General features: G+C 36.3%; 1 protein-coding gene and 1 pseudogene across 3 annotated transcripts in view; one reads left to right on the top strand and one right to left on the bottom strand.

Moving 5' to 3' along the window:
* The window catches only part of Rad54l2 (RAD54 like 2), a 110,391-nt gene that overhangs the window by 29,335 nt on the left and 63,790 nt on the right, over positions 1–17,266 (bottom strand). For all 3 annotated transcript variants that reach the window (XM_004625149.3, XM_023706338.1, XM_023706336.1), the window contains 3 exons: positions 4,151–4,352; positions 3,043–3,182; positions 2,409–2,525 (listed from right to left, as the gene is read on the bottom strand). In XM_004625149.3, the coding sequence (XP_004625206.1) occupies positions 2,409–2,525; positions 3,043–3,182; positions 4,151–4,352 (459 nt within the window). The remainder of the gene's footprint in view (positions 1–2,408; positions 2,526–3,042; positions 3,183–4,150; positions 4,353–17,266) is intronic.
* On the top strand, positions 983–1,080 carry LOC111814228 (annotated as a pseudogene).

Here is a 17,266-nt window from a genome sequence, read left to right as displayed (position 1 = left end):
AATGCAAAGATGAACAACATGAGACTAACAGGCATCAATGAGAAAGAAGGAATCAATACTAATGACATAAATAAGAATATGGGCAGAAGTAATAGCAGAAAACTTTCCAAATATGGGGAAACTATCTGACATTCAGATAACTGAAGCATATAGAATTCCAAATAACATCAACCCAATTAAAAATACACCCAGACATATAATAATCAAGGTACCAGAAATTCAGCACAGGAACAGTATACTAAAAGCCGCTGAAGGAAAGAAATAGATCATGTTAAAGGAAATCCCATCAGGATAATGGTAGATTTCTGTTCACAAACCATCAACGCAAGAAGAGCATGGAGCAAAGTACTTCAAGTCTTGCAAGAAAGCAAATTGCAACCCGGACTGATATATCCTGCAAACCTCTCTTTCAAGTATAATGGAGAAGTGAAATACTTCCATAACAAAGAACAACTTAAGAATTTCATGATGACAAAGCCAAACCTATATAGACTACTAAAAGATGTTCTAGAGAGGGAGCAAAATGACCACAACTCCATGAATGAGAATGGAAAGAACCCACCAAATATGGCAAACAAACACAGGAGAGTACGAGCTATACAAAAGTAGTCTTTCAGTTATTCTTTTATATACAGCAGCAAGATATTTCCATCAGCATACGCTACAAATGGACTTCTCCTGTACCCTATGGGTCATGATTCTATCTGGACCTACAGGGTGAATATCAAGGAAATAGCAGTAGCTCAGTCCCACAAGTGACACCTGGCCACCAGTAAGTATTATGGACATTATCCATGTCCACGACAACTAGAACTTTGTACAATATCCTATCCCCAAACTGTTAGAAGTGCTGGTCATTTATTTGTCATTCCAGTATTTATCTTATGTTTTATTCTTAGTAATTCTTTACTATCTTGAAAACTTTTTCTTAGTTCAATTGTTTTGAAATGTTTAATTTTTAATTAATTATATTTAATTTTCTGTGCTGGCTTCGGCAGCATATATACTAAAATTGGAATGATACAGACAAGATTAGCATGGCTCCTGCGCAAGGATGACATGCAACTTTGCCATATTTTTGTGACTCATCCACATGGCTAACACTGACAAAGGATGTACAAACTGCAGTACAGGGTTTCAGGGTAAATTCTGAGGGGATTTTTGATTGACTTTGACAGATGCAAAAGTTAAATTTCTGGTTATATAGGTCTTGCTTTATCTTGGTCTTAACCATCCAACAGAAAACTATAAAAATGAGGTATAAAAAGTAAAGCCATATTAATATGCTGAGCTATAAAAGGCTCAAGTCAACAACTTCTGACACTGCCAGTTTTACGGACAACCCACTACTATTATGGACTACTGGACTATATTGGATTATTTTGCTGAATTCACGCATCTACAATATTTAAAAGGCAATGGAATACCCATCTCTGACAAAACTAAACAAAAAAGGGGGATATAAATGAAGGACCATTTTGTAGTGAAATATATATCTGTATACAAAATAGAATAGATATATAGCTACTTTCTCTTAATTTAATGAGAAGAAAAATTTGTACTTATAGTGTTTGGACAGGGTATCAAGTCTGCATCTTGTACTATGAATAACTACTACAAAGACAACAATATGCAATGTATTAATTATTGTAACTGTCCTACTAAACTGTTTTGAAACTGTTTCATTGCTATGTTTCTCAAATTAATTAAAAAAATAAAGACTATACTCAAGTGAAATAAGTCAGACCCACATGTGCAAACAAAAAAAAGTACTTAATTTTCTGAATATTGCTTAATCTTAATTTTTGTTTTAAGATTCATACTGTATATTTGACTTATAATCTATTTAAAAGACATGATATGAGATATTTTCTCCTAGTATTAGAAACTTTAGGCTGGTGAGATGGCTCAGTGGTCTAAAACACCTACTTAGAACAAGCTTAGCAAAGCACAGGGACCATGGTTCAATCCCCCAGCACCACATGCCAGCCAGCCCCGCCCCCTGGTGGGCAGAGCTGGCCACACACACACACACACACACACACATAAATAAATAAATAAATAAAATTTTTTAAAAAAGAAACTTTAACAAGTAATTTCCATTTCCATTGACTTTATATTACTTCTTCCCTATCTTTTATACACACACACACACACACACACACACACACATGAAAAAATGTGTAAAAAGATAATAAAAAAAAGTCTTGATTGAAAAACTTTCTCTTTCAGCTTCAGGTTATTTAAGATAAAAAAAAATTTTAAATTATTAAGGTAACTCAAAGAAATCTATCAAACCTAGTCTTTTAACCCAGCTGAGGAAAAACAACTCTTTTTCAAAAAGATAGCTGATCTCAAGGTAAACATCCACTCAGAAGAAAAAGGAGGGATTTCTGGCTTGATCTTACCATCTCGACTGCTTTTTTCATCCTCACTGCCACTGCTACTGTCCAAACAAATGACTTCCTGGGACAAGACCCGAGGAGGCAACTGAGGACCATCACTTGCTCTTAAGACAATTTCCTCTAGGTAAAGAAAGAAGGCAAAGAATGACAAACCATATATAGTTCAAATAATTTCCCAAAATGATTTAGTACCCTGACTCGTTTGCTACTGCCACAAGGAATATCCACTCAAAGGAAAATCAGAAGGCATCTCAAAAACATCAGTCCTCTTTCCAAATTCCATTTTTCTACTGATGTTTTCTTTGAATAGGAAGATACATCTACCTGATCATTAGAAAAGGTACTAATCCCTTGAAATGTTAAGATCTAAAGCTACAGGCAAAAATTTCAATAAAATCAATCTGAAATGACACATTTGTTTATCCATAGTTCCCCATTCTCCTTCCCTGCCATTATTTTAAAACAAGGTGTCACTGTGTAGTTCAGGTTAGTCTTGAGCTTTCTATGCACTCAGGCTGGCCTGGAACTTACAAGCTGAATGACTTCAATGGATTTCTGAGAGGCCACAATCTTACTCCATATCTGTCTTTGACCACTGTGAGAGCCCAGGGCCTTTTGTGCCACCTCCTCTGCTCACCAGGGAGGAACTCCAGGGGAACAGTAGGAATGGGGGCTGCATAATCTTTCCTCTGCTGTTCCAGGCGCTTCCTTCTTTCCAGTTCTTCCTGCTGTGCTGCTTTGGTAACGGGCTCCAACTGATCCTCCCGGAGCAGCTTTCTAAAAAAGAAAGACCACTTGAGTTCATTTAACATGTTAGCCACGGTTAAGGAAAAAAAAAAAAAAAAAAAAAAAAAGATGTCAGCAATGTAATAGCAAGCTAAAGAGGGAAATCACCATTGCTGTACTCAACTAAACAGAGAGAAGGAGAGGCCACTTCAGCACTCTGAACTTATAAAATGAGCAGGTCCCAGTTCAGATTGTCTAGGCTAACATATTTTCCATGTTATTTAACTTTCTGATAGATAGCCCTGTCATCATGTCTCTGCATATAACAGATAAAGTAAAAACACAGAATAATATGATTTATAAAACTGAAAGTTTTAAAAACAAAACTGTTAAGTAGAAAAGTAAAATTATAGGGACTCTATATCTTGATTCTCAAGCTTAGAGTAATACTTTCCAATTATAGATATGTTTAAAAAGAAAAAGTGAGCAGAAGATAATGATCACTTAGGAAGGATTGTTGGGAATTTGGATGATTTCACATTTCAGCCAGCCAGCCACCCCTCACCACCAATCTTAAGTTGCATTCTTTAAAAAAAAAAGAGGGGGGGGCGGTGGGGAGATGGCTCAGTAGAATAAGTGCTTCCCTGGCAAGCACAAGGGCCTGAGTTCAATCCCAGGTTCCGGGGGGGGGAGACCCAAAACAGTTTAAACCTCTTCTTATTTTGAGACATACAAAAAAGAAAGAAATAGAAAGTCTTTCTGAGAATACCCTACCTTCTCTGGGCGACCCCCCAAAACTCCTCAGTAGTGGTCAAGATCCTTCCACATCTTTGCTATATCCTTATGCAGCCCCTACCAGTAGTTCTGAGCTCATTTTCTCTATTAACGGCACAAAACTGGGTAATTTTCTTCTTGAGAGAGAGGTCTCTCCTACCCAAACTAGTCTTTCTACTGCCAGCCTTACAACAAAGTTAGTATCTCTACCATTCACCTCTCCCTTTGCCCAGAGTACAGCTCACCGTATGTTTCTCCTCATGTGAGAGGGCTTCTGGGCTCTCTTCTTTTTGGGGTCATCGGAGGCTAGGATCTTGCCTTGGTGGTGCCTAAGCTGTTCTGAAGGCTCAGACTGAGATGAGGTAGTTGAAGTGCACCGTGGTGGCCGCTGTCCATCTTCCCCCAGCTGGGCATGCTCAGTACCACACAGGCTGTCAAGGGACAAGTCTGAAAAATCAAAAGGAAAGACATGGGTTTACTTTGCAGGGAGTGGGGATGGTGCCAGACACAACTGGGTTTGAATCTTAACTCAGCAACTTATGAGCTGGTAACCTAAGGCAAGTAATACCTCTTTTAACATCAGTGAATACATATCTATAAAATGAGAACAGTGATACACCTCAGAGCTGTTCTGAGGACTAAATAGTGTGTGTATGCCTAGAACAAAACCTAGCCCACTACAAATGACAGCCAACACTTTTATTATCACTGAGCACTACAATCAGAGAGGAGGCTTAATAGTCTCAGGATACAAGAAAGGGATGGAGCCTAGGCAGCTGTGTTCCAAATGTGGCTCACATTCACTGTGTGACATTAAACAAGTCCTTTCACCTCTTGTCTACAGACAGGGAGAATACCCCTTCATGGTTGTCCTGACATGATACGCTAAGGAGTGTGCTCTACAACAGTCATTTGTGTGTCAAAAATATTGCAGCTAAATCTGAACACAACTGAAGCAAGAAAGGTAATGCGGTATTCAGCATTCACACACAAAAATGAATGTGATTAGGTCTTAATGGTGACTCGCTATCCCTGATCTACATGGTGGGTTCCAATATTCCAGATCCTGGGAAGAATCCACTTGTTCAAAAGTAGAGAAAAATATTTTTGACTGAATTTTTTTCCATTGGTTTTTGGAGATTTTTATTATGTATGTATGTAGGTATGTATGTATATATTTATTTAGTTCTCTGGGTTTTTTTCTTATCTTTATTTTCTGTTATTATTATCTAAGTCTACTAATTTTCTTTTACTCCTTAAAATAGGATCTTTTATTTCATTTTTCTTTTCTCCTTCTCATCTTCATTTGCTTTTTCAATTTTTCCTCTTTATCTCCAAAATTCTATTGAAAGTATAGGCAGTGAAAGTAACCAATATGAGGATAGTGTCAGAAAGCAGAAGTTTGATGCTGATGACCATATACAATACTCAGAAGTACTCTAAAAACAAGAAAACATGGAAAGTGGATCCAAGAGTTCCTACATGGCACAAAAAGACAAATATAAAATTAAATGAATTAGAGAAAAACTAGAGATGATATAAATGATCTAAAAAACCTACTTATAGAAATCATAGCAGAAAATTTTGCAAGAATGAGGGAAGAATTCAACATACAGGGAAGCAAGGCATATATGGCCATGACCTGAAAGGAACTTCTCGATGATTCATCATAGTCAAAATCCCAGAATCCCAGCAGAACAGGTTAAAAGCTGCTGAGAAAATCACCCATAAAGACAAGCCTATTAGAATTACTGCAGATTTCTCAACACAAATGTTAGAGAACAGGAAGGAAGTTCTTCAAGTCCTGGAAGAAAACAACTTTCAACCCAAACTAATATATTGTCTAAAACTATCTTTCAAAGCTGATGAAAAATGAAGTATTTCTATGACCAAGAGCATCTTAAAAAAATTCATGATCACCAAACCAACAACCAAAAATTTCAAGGATATCCTAGAAAGACATAGTGAAGACAACAATGCCAAAAAAGTCTCATAGAATAAATATACGAGGTAAGATGAGCAGTTAAGCAGTAGAGGAAGAAAAAAATCAGCAACAGGAAGATAATGCAATGATATACATAAGTCAGCAACTTTCAGTAATAACTTTCAATGTGAATGATCTCAAGTACCCAATGAAAAGACACAGATTGAAGTTCTCGATGACATAGAGTGGGCCTAAGGAGAGTCACATGGGGAGAAGACACTCTCTCAGGCTTTCACAGAGAGCACATTGGCCAAGCAATGGCCGTGACTCATCCACATGGCTGCACTGATAAAGGTTCTACTGATAAAGGGCATTTCATTGACCTTCTCAGACCAAAAAGCTACAACTCTTGTTGCATAGGTCCTGCTTTACCTTGGTCTTAACCATCCAGCAGAAAAGTATGAAGACGAAATATAGGAAATAAAACCATGCTGTTATGTTGAGCTGTGGGGGACTCAGGTCAATAATTTCCGACATTGCCAGTTAAACAGAAGACCCAATGCTATTATGGGCTACTGGACTCTTTTAGAATATTTTGCTGAGTTTACACACCTATAATATTCAATAACGGAACTTAGGAAAAATGGGGTACACCAATGAATGTCCATTCTGTATCTGTGTATTCAAAGTGGTTGGGGTAGATATATAGTTGCATTGTCTTAATGAATAGAATGATTTGTTCTAATGGTGTTTGTAAATAGGATCACAAGTCCGCATCTTGTACAGCAATTAACCACTAAGAAGAATATATGCAGTGTATTATTTGTTGAAACTGTACTTCCGATTTGATTTGAAACTGTCTCATTGCTATCTGTTTATCAATAAAACTGTAGAAAAAAAAAAAGACACAGATTGGAAGGCTGGCTCAAAAATCAGTAAGTTATATACAAGAAACATATTTAACCCAACTTTCAAACTCCCTCCTCAATGCTAGTGAGACAGGAGGTAAGGGTGTGGCAAAACTGATTGGAGAAATGGGCATGACCTATTAATTACAAGACTCCAGAACATATGTGCAACACAATTCTCACAGCCCTGCATGTAGATTTCTTTTAAGAATTTGAAGAGGTTTTTGATAGGATGGCTCAGACCTGATGCCAGCCTGGGCCACAGGCTCCCTGCACCACCCTCTCAGGACCTGCATGTAGAAGTTCTCACTGCTTTCCTCCAGATCGGACAGCATAAAGGACACAGATCTCATGAGAAACTCACTATTGTGGCTTTTCTCATGAGAGCCTGCCCTGTGTTCTCCAGGGTGCACTTTTACCCGGCCTTTTACTCTTTTATTCAGTCCAAACTCATTCTGCAGAGCCAGTTTCTTCCTCACTATTCACTTTCACTTTTTCAAATCAAGTCTGTCACTAATTTTTGCTCATTTAATTCAATTTTTTGTAGAGACAAGAAGAGCCTAAATTCCAACTTCAAGAGATGCAAGTACAAAACTCAGTAAAATTTGGCAAGCCACATTTGGAAGAAGCTATCCAGTAACACTAACATCAACTTTGATTTCAAAGACAAACATTTGGTTTAAAAAAAAACCAAAAAACTACAGGTGAATCTCTTTAATGAAAACAGATGCAAAGATCCATAAGTTATGGGCAAACAGAATGAAACAAATCATTAAAAAGATTATACATGGGGGGGAGATTATACATCATGACAAAGTAGGCTTCATCCCAGGGATGCAAGGATGGGTCGACATACAAAGACGATGATGATGATGATAAATGTAATATCTCACATAAATAGAAGGACAACGATCATCTCAATAGATGCAGAAAAGCCTTTGGCAAGACCCAAAACCCACAGCCAGGTAGGGAGGGTGGTGCTCCCCTGTAATCCCAGCCCTTATGAGGGTGAGGCAGGAGGCATGAGTTCAAGGCCAGCCTGGACTCCATAGCAAAACCCTGTCTAAAAAAAGGAAAAAACAAACAAATAAAAAACCCTTCAACATTCATTCATGATAAAACAACCACAACAACAAAATCTGAACATGATGGATAAGGATCTTCTCTCAATGTGACAAAATCCATTTATGACAAACCAATGGTAAATATCATGTTAAATGGGAAAAGTTTAAAAGCTCTTTTTTCTTTTTTTTGATGGAACCAAGGATTGAACGCAGGCCCTTGCATTTGCCAGAGAAGTGCTTACTCCACTGAGCCATCTCTGTGGCCCTAAAAGCTCTTTCTTTAAACTCAAGAATAAGACAAAGATGCTTTTTGCTCTCTTGTTCAATGTAATACTCAAACTATTAGCCAGGAAAGATAAAGAAATGAAAAAGATAAGAACACAGAAGTCAAACTATCCTTATTTGAGATGACATAATACTTTATATAGAAAACTCCCAGTAAAAAACACTAGAATAAAGAAATTCAGTAAGAGGTTGTTCATGTGTTCTGATTTATTTATTTATTTATTTGGCGGAATCGGGGATTGAACTCAGGCCCTGCGCTTGCCAGGGAAGCACTTATTCCACTGAGTCATCTCCCCAGCCCCTGTTCTGTGTATTTATATGTTTGTGTGTCTTTCAATGAATACTTCTTCCTCTTCTTTCTTTTTTGATGATTTGTTCTAAATATAATTTGAGATCTAGACTTAAAAGCATGCTTTTTCCTAAATTACCAGATAGTCAAAGTGATATTGAAATTGATTTATACACAGCATATCATAATGTTTAAGCTAACTAAACAAAAAGTCTCTAGAGTGGGAAAAAATAATTACAGCAGAGTTCAATTAATGAATAAGAGGTGTGACCAACTTTTTTGTTCATTAATGAGGAGCTCCAAATAATCTCAATAGTCTCTTAGGAGACAACCTGAATAAATTAGTGATTGGCTAAAAGATAAAGTTTTTCCAAAAAATTTATCATAAGGTTTTCTCTTAAAAAATTGTTTTGATACAAAATTAAATTTTAAAACAAAGGTTTTCACATGTGTATGGTAATGCATTATTGTTACTCTCAAAGTATATTAAGTATATGTATGATTCTAGGTGAACAGGTCTTTCAAAATGTAAAATAAAGATTGCTTATTGTGATGAGACTTTTTCTCAGATCAAAACTTCTGCCTTTAACAAAAAACTTGTGATGTACATCCCATTTAAGGATGACTAATTAGATTTAAAATTTTTGAGGGGTAGCCAAATAGCTCAGTGGATTAAAGCACCTGCAAGCAGGTGCAGGGGCCCAGAGTTCGATCCCTGGGCCTGCTGTGCCAGCCCTGTCCCTGGGGCATGCTAAAATGGCACTTGAGACTGGGCATGGTGGCATGTGCCTGTAATCCCAGCTCTTGGGAGGCTGTAAACAGGAGGATCAATATGAGTCCAATCTAGCAGTGAGACCCTGTACACCCTGTAAAGCCTTCAGTAAAAAAAAAAAAGATAAAATATAATAAAAAAATTTATATATTAGAGATGACTGTTAAAACTGTTATATCAAAACAAAAACTTTAAGTATATCACAAAATGTCATCAGGATTGTCTTACTACAATGTTGTATATGGTTTTGATTTCTAAATTTCTGTGTAAAAATATGTAACTTTTGTCTGTTAACATTCTATAGGGACTTAAATATTAAAATATACACGGACAATTATAAGATGAGCTAATAAAAACTTAAAAGGAAATGTTCATTAAATGAAAAGGGAGAAATGAGGTGGGAATTTCAAAACGAGGCCAGGGAGATGGTTCAGCACAAAAAGGGCTTGCCTTGCAAGCACAAGGCCCTGAGTTCAATCCTCAGTTCCACAAAAAAAAAAAAAAAAAAATCAAAATGCTCTATTTACATTAAATTTTTTAAATCAAAAAGAAAGAAATTCAGTAAAGTAGCAAAGATACAATCAATATACATCAATAATTAGCCCTCCGAGAAAGAAATTAGGAAAACAATACCATCAACAGTAGCTTGAAGAGAAATTAAATATTTTAACAATTACCCAAACAAAGGAAGTGAAAGCTTTCTATTACAAAAACTAGAGTACTCAGAAAAAGAAGATCAAAGAGGACAACAGAATAAAATGGAAGGATATCCCTCATTCCTGGATAAGAAAAACCAATGTCAAAATGGCCACACTTCCCAAACTGGTACAAAGATTTAATGTACTTCAAATAAAAATAACAACAGCATGCTTTATAAAAGAAGGAAAAAAATCCAAAATTCCATATGGAATCAGACAAAGCCCAAAATAGCAAAAGCAATCTTGGGCCACTATAATCCCAGAATTCAGTGACATTACAAAGCTACAGTGTTTAAAAACAGCATGGTACTGGCACAAAAATAGACATCTCAATCAATGGAACAGAATAGAAAATGTAGAAACCATAAGCTAGGCACATTCAGCTATCTAAACATTGACAAAGGAGCCAAAATTGCACACTTTAATATGGACAGCAACTGAACCTGGGATCAATTACACACGTGGGGATAAGCAAGGGTAACCTGAGAGCACAAAGCACCTGAAGTGAGCCACGTGACCAAGCTTCTCCAGCTCCAAGACTGAAAGGTACCGAAGTAAGCCACACAATTTGCTAGGCAGAGAGGGTTCAACTCACAATAACCTCCTGTGTAGAAACAAATGCCCCACAGTCCCTGGATAGCTATTTTTTTCTCCCACAATGAAAGTAAGCTCTATCTGACCTCAGCTTTCTGTATCTTGACTCTTGTTTTTCTTCATCCTCCACTGAACCACTCCAGAATTTCAAGAACCATGCCAGACATGCCACTTTAACAAATGCTATTAGGATAACCAGTTTTTCTAATCTTCTACATGCAGAAGATTGAAATAGACCCCTATTACACATCGTCTACAAAATTCAAACTGAAGCAAAGATCTAAATATTAAAACAGTAACACTAAATCTGCCTAAAGATAAAATAGGTACAATTTTTGAAGATAAAGGAATAGGCAAAGACTTTCTGAACAGAACCCCAATTTCACAAGAAATAACATCATGAAACAAAAACTGGGATAATTTCAAATTCAAAAGTATCTTCACGAAATATAGGAAGTGAAGCCATGTTGTTATGTTTAGCTGTGGGGGACTCAGGTCAATAATTTCTGACATTGCCAGTTAAACAGAAGACCCAATGCTATTATGGTCTACTGGACTCTTTTAGAACATTTTGCTGAGTTTACACACCTATAATATTCAATAACGGAACTTAGAAAAAATGGGGTATACCAGTGAAAGTCCATTTTGTATCTGTGTATTCAAAGTGGTTAGGATAGATATATAGATGCATTCTCTTAATGAATAGAATGATTTGTTCTAATGGTATTTGTAAATAGGATCTCAAGTTCGCATCTTGTACAGCAATTAACCACTAAGAAGAATATATGCAGTGTGTTATTTGTTGAAACTGTACTTCCGATTTGATTTGAAACTGTGTCATTGCTGTTTATCAATAAAATTTTGAAAAAAAAAAGTATCTTCAAAGCAAAGGAAACTACCTATAGAGTACAGACAACATACAGAATAAGAAAAAAATTGTGCTAGCATCAGAGAATATCTAGAATATATAAATAATTCAAAACATTAGCCTCCCCCCATAAACGCCAAATCAAAAAATGGGAAACTTAAATTAATATATACTTCTCAGGAGAAGAATTATAAATGACCAATAAATACATTGAAAAGTGTTCAATATCTCTGGTTGTTAGAGAAATGCAAATTAAAACAACCTTGAAATTCCATCTGTGTTCTGCAATAATGGGCATCATAAAGATATCATTATAACAAATACTAGAATAAGTGCAGGGAAAAGAAACCCTTCTACATTGCTAGTAGGAATACAAACTGGTAGAACAACTGTGAAAATCAATATGAAGATTGCTCAAACAACTACCAAATTCCATTTGACCCAACTATTCCTCTTGTAGTCATCTTCACAAAGAGTAAAAAATATTATAAAGTTGATGGTGTCTTTGATTTGAAAATGGTTGTACTTTTGAGACCATAGAGTTAAGTAAAAGTAAATTAGACAAACTTAAATATCTTATATGTGAAACCCAGAGAAATAAATTAAAGAGTAAAATAAAAGATATAGGAAATGAGGTAGACCTTCTGCAAATAGGAAGGGGACAAAGAAATAGAGATGGGTGGGGAAGGGTCAGGAAAGAGGATGCAAAAAAAAAGAACAGAACCATACATTATGTACAAGGACCAACTCTCCACAATGAATGTAATCATTATTACTGCAAAAAATAAAAATAAAATATTAATTCAAAAGTTGGTTTGCAGGGGCTGGTGAGATGGCTCAGTGGTCTAAAGCACCTACTTAGAACAAGCTTAGCAAAGCACAGGGACCGCGGTTCAATCCCCCAGCACCACATGCCAGCCAGCCCCGCCCCCTGGTGGGCTGAGCTGGCCACACACACACACACACACACACACACAAATAAATAAATAAATAAATAATAGTTTTTTTAAAAAAAACAAAAGTTGGTTTGCAGAAAACTAGTTTGGGCATGAATATCGAGAAGTCAGAATATTCAAGAACAGTTAGTTAATGGTAATGTGAAGTGGTACAGTTGCTGTGGAAAACAAAATGAAGTTTCCTCACAACATTAAATGCAAAATAACTCTTTGATTTAGCAGTCCTATTATTTTTCAGTATATTCTCAAAAGATTGACATCGGGGACTCTGATTTTTGCACACCAAAGTTTGCAACATTATAAATAACCTAAATGTCCATTAATGGATAAATAGATAAAATGTGTGTATGTTATTCATCTTTAAAAATAAGTTTTGCTCCCTGGAGTGCTGAGATGGAGATTGAGACTGGGTGTGGTGGCACGTGCCTGTAATCCCAGCACTTGGGAGGCTGAAAACAGGAGAATCACTAGGAGTCCAATCTATATAGTGAGACCCTGTTGACCCTGTACCAAATACATTTTTAAAAAATAGTTAATTAATAAAAATAAGCTCTACATGGCAGTGCATACCTGTAATCTGAGCACTCAAGAGGCTGAGGCAGGAGGACTGCTGCAAATTTGAGTCTAGCATGGGCTTCATAGTAAACTGAAGTCCAACCTACACTACATAAAGAGACCCTGTCTTAAAAATGAGGAGGAGAAGGAGGAAAAGAAAATGGTTAGCAGATACTTGGTATAATATGGAAAATACTTTATACTAAGTAAAATAACCCTGTTACAAAATGACATATATTGTATGATTCCATTTATAAGAGACACACAAGATTCAAAACCAAAGAGATACAAAGTACAGCACTAGTTACCAGAGGCTGGAATAAAGGAAGAATGTGGAGTTACTACTTAATGGATACAGAATTTCATTATAGAATGATAAAAAAAGTTCTGATGATAAATGGTTAAAATGGTACCTTTATATTACATATACCTTAGCACATACATGCGTAAAGTTGGTTTGATCATTATGCTAAGGGGAAAAAGCTAGACATTAAAGATGACATACTATATGATTCCAGTTATATAAAATGCCCAGAACAGAAAAATTTATAGAGACAATAAGTATATTAGTGATTGTCAGGGGTAAGGAGGGGGCAGGAGAGTAATAGGGATCACTGCTTCTGGATAATAAGTTTTCTTTTCTGTAGTAATGAAAATGTTCTGAAATTATACAGTAGTAAAGGAAGTACAAACTTTCATTTATGTTTATAAAATAGTATACATAATGTATTTACTGAATATACTAAAAATTTGAATTGTACAAATTCGAATTGTCCAAAAGTTGAATGCTACATGAATTATATCTCAATAATGTCTAAAGCTGGTTTAGCACTACTGTTTCTACCTAAAATGCAACTGCTTGAACAAACAACACTTGCATCTGGAATGACTACAAATTTATTCTCAAGTTTAAAAGACAGAAAAGAAGCTTAAAGCCATTAAAAAAAATGCTGAGGCAACTAGAGTTTAAGAGGTACAACTGAAAGAAGAAATCAAACAGTGGTGAGCCTACAATCCTGTAGCTACATTTTTCTTCTTCTGCCAGTCTCCAGGTGGCTATGGAAGCAGCTGAGAGATGAAACACAAAGATCTTATAAGAGGTAATGAAAACAATAGAGCTTTGACAATTCATGAGGCATTTAAGCCAAAATCTGGTGCAAAGAGAAAGGTAAATCTAAGGTAAAATACTGAGTCTGCTGTCTGTTGCAATTAACTGCTATATCCTAAAGCTGAGTAAGACGGGAGCCTAAGAATTTAAATAGAAGGTAACTGAAAATCAGGAGAGTGTTTTGAAATTCAAGGTGTGAAGGAGATTAAAAAAATATATATATATATATAAGAATCTAGTGCTCGCTTCGGCAGCACATATACTAAAAAATAAGAATCTGGAATCCACTAAAGCAGATGAGCCCAGCAAGCACCTAGGTTCTCAGCTGGATCCTCTGGATTGCTGTGACACCCTAGAAGCAGGAGTGTCCCAAAAGTAGACAAAGCCTCCAGACAACAATGGTTGACACCTGCAAGGCTAGCCATTCACAACACTGAGGTAGGAGGATCACAAGTTTGAGACTAACCTAGACAACTTAATGAGACCCTATTTCAAAACTTAAGAAATTAACAAGCTGGGATTAAATCTCAGTGGTGGAACAGTTGCCTAGCATGTTTGGGGCCCTGGGTTCAATCCCTAGTATCATAAGAAAGAAGGGAATGGGAAAAGAGGGGAGGAGAGAGAAAAAAGAAAGAAATGAAAAATAAAGAAGGAATGAAGGGAGAGGAAGGAATTATAAGAATTATAATTATAAATTATAAATGGATTAAATATTCCAATTAAAAGACTAACATGGTTAGACTAAATTAGAAATCTAAAACCCAACTACCTTGTCCTAGCAAACAACACAATTTAAGAAAATAAAAAGTTGGAAGCAAAAATAAAAACATCAATATATACAAACAATATATATAAACATTAATTAATTCCAGGTAGAATAGACTTTACCATAAAAAGCACTATTGGAAATAAAAACAGGCATTTCATAATGACAAAGGGGTCAATATACAAGGAAGATATAGTAATATCATACCTATATCATATTTATACCATATATATGGTACATATATATACATACACACACACTATATATACCAATATCATACCTACTGTGATATTAACTATAAATTACCTTTGAAAGATATCAAAAATGACAAAACTAAAAGAGGAAATACACAAGTCTACAATTGCAGTGACAGGCTAATATACTTCTTTCAATAAACAACAACCAATAGTACAAAAAAAAAAATCAATGAAAACATATAAAACTAAACAGCACAAATAACAAACTAGCTGATTTACATTTTTGGAACATTTCATTCAACAATGACAGAACAAAACAGCTCATGTACCATTTACTGAAGCTCCCCACATAATGAATCATAAAGCAAACCTCAATAAATCTCAAATTGGGGCTGGGGAGATGGCTCAGTGGAATAAGCGCTTCCCTGGCAAGTGCAAGGGCCTGAGTTCAATCCCTGGTTCTGCCAAAAAAAATTAAAAAATAAAAAATAAACCTCAAATTGACATCATTCAGAGTACATATTTTTACTATAGTGGAATTTACCTAGGATATCCAGAAAATTTCCAACTGTATCTGATACTACTAAATTATCTACATCTAAATGGCTCATAGGCCAAATAAGAAGTATCAGGTTAGGAGAGCAGTTCAGTGGTAGAACATTTGCTAACCTGTATAATTCCTCCACACAACAACAACAACAATAGCAAAGTCCATCTATATTATAAAGTAACCATAAACACTAGAGATACTTAGAAATTAAACTTCTACATATGGCTTGTATTCTAGAGATCCCTCCAAATCCTCATGCACTCATAGTTGGGCTTTGGGGAGGTGGTTGGATCACAGGTATAAAACACTGGATTAAGGAAGGGCATGGCACTGGATTAGACCAATGACTGGTTTAGTATAGTTCTGGGCATGGCTGAATGGATTTTCTGAAGACAGAAGTCCCACCCTGGGTATGGATGGCACCAACCAATGGGCCTGGATGGAATAAAAGAGACAGAAGGAAGGCAAGCTAGCTGCTTTATGTTTGTCCTACTATAGACTCTCCTCCCCTGCCTTGGAGCCAGCTGAATACAGACTGAAACTACTACAAACTGTGAGATAAACTTAACCTTTCTTCCTTTAACTTTTGAGTATCAGGTATTTTGTTCCAGCAATGAGAAAAGTAGCTAAGAGGGAGTCAAACAGAATAACTCAGCCTGAATTAGCTTTCTGAGGTGCTTTTTTTAAAAAAAAAAAATGATTAGTTAAAAATTATTTGACTCTTCTTTTAAAAAGCAGGGTCCTTTCCTCTTGTGTTTCAGTAGACTCTTGACTACTTAAACCAACAGAATAAGCAAAAGTGACGCTATAAATATAACTACTAAAACTAGATCATAAAAGCCAATACAAAACCTGCTCTATAATCTAGGATGCTGCATTTAGAACTCTCACCCAGCACAGAAGAGAAGCAACTGACCATTACAGAAGCATTCCAGAAAGCAGAATCAGCTGTATTTACCACCAACAACCAGAAATAACTTAGCCAAATGAGTCATCTGTATGTCCAATCTTCAGACATCTGCAACTGCTTGAGAAAAAAAGTGTTCAGCTACCATTTTCCAAAACATCTACCTCAAAATTATGAGGAAATATGATTGTTTAAGATGCTAGGTTTCAGAGTAATGTGTAATATATATTCACAGTAATGGGAACACTCTTCCCTCTGTAAATAATGATAGAAGTGGACAAGATATAAGGGAGTGATTTTAATGCCATTGTCAAACAGGCAGCACAAAAGCTTATAAGGTGAGCCTGATTGGCCAGTACTCTACATATGGACAATTTCCTACTGCAGCACAAATAGCTGGAGTCCAAAACATGTCATTAAGCTGAAGAGTTTGAAGCGGATGAGGTAGCCAAAATTTTAGAACATTGGAGAGAAGGGAATTACACAAAAAGAAGCATCCTAGAAATCCAAGTGAACAACTCCATGAGTCTGTGACTTCAAGTTTGGTTATACATGCACTCGCTTCCTTAGGCTTACTGAATAGCAGCAGTTACTGGGTTGAGAGCAGAAGAGATACTGCAAGTCTAACAGTGCTAAAGGAACAACAGTGTCATGAGAATTTCCCAGACCTGCCAGAGTGGAAAGATCTCATTAACACCTGATTAACACTCTCACCATCCAGCTGAGACAACAGAAAGTCTGTCCCAAAGAATAAAAAATAAAGTACCCTTCCTTAACAAGGCCCTCAGACTATCTGCAGAATTTAGATACTAAGTCATGTCATATTAAGCTTGAGTTTTTCGGAGTTCCGGGAACCCCCAGACCCAGGCCTAGCCCAGGTCTGGTGAGTGTGTGGAGAGCTTCCTGCTGCCCTGCGCCGG

This window comes from Octodon degus, unplaced genomic scaffold (assembly GCF_000260255.1).
Source record: "Octodon degus isolate 3935 unplaced genomic scaffold, OctDeg1.0 scaffold00008, whole genome shotgun sequence".
Taxonomy (NCBI): domain Eukaryota; kingdom Metazoa; phylum Chordata; class Mammalia; order Rodentia; family Octodontidae; genus Octodon; species Octodon degus.
Note: the sequence above shows the minus strand (reverse complement) of the source record. Positions and strands in the feature narration are given on the sequence as shown.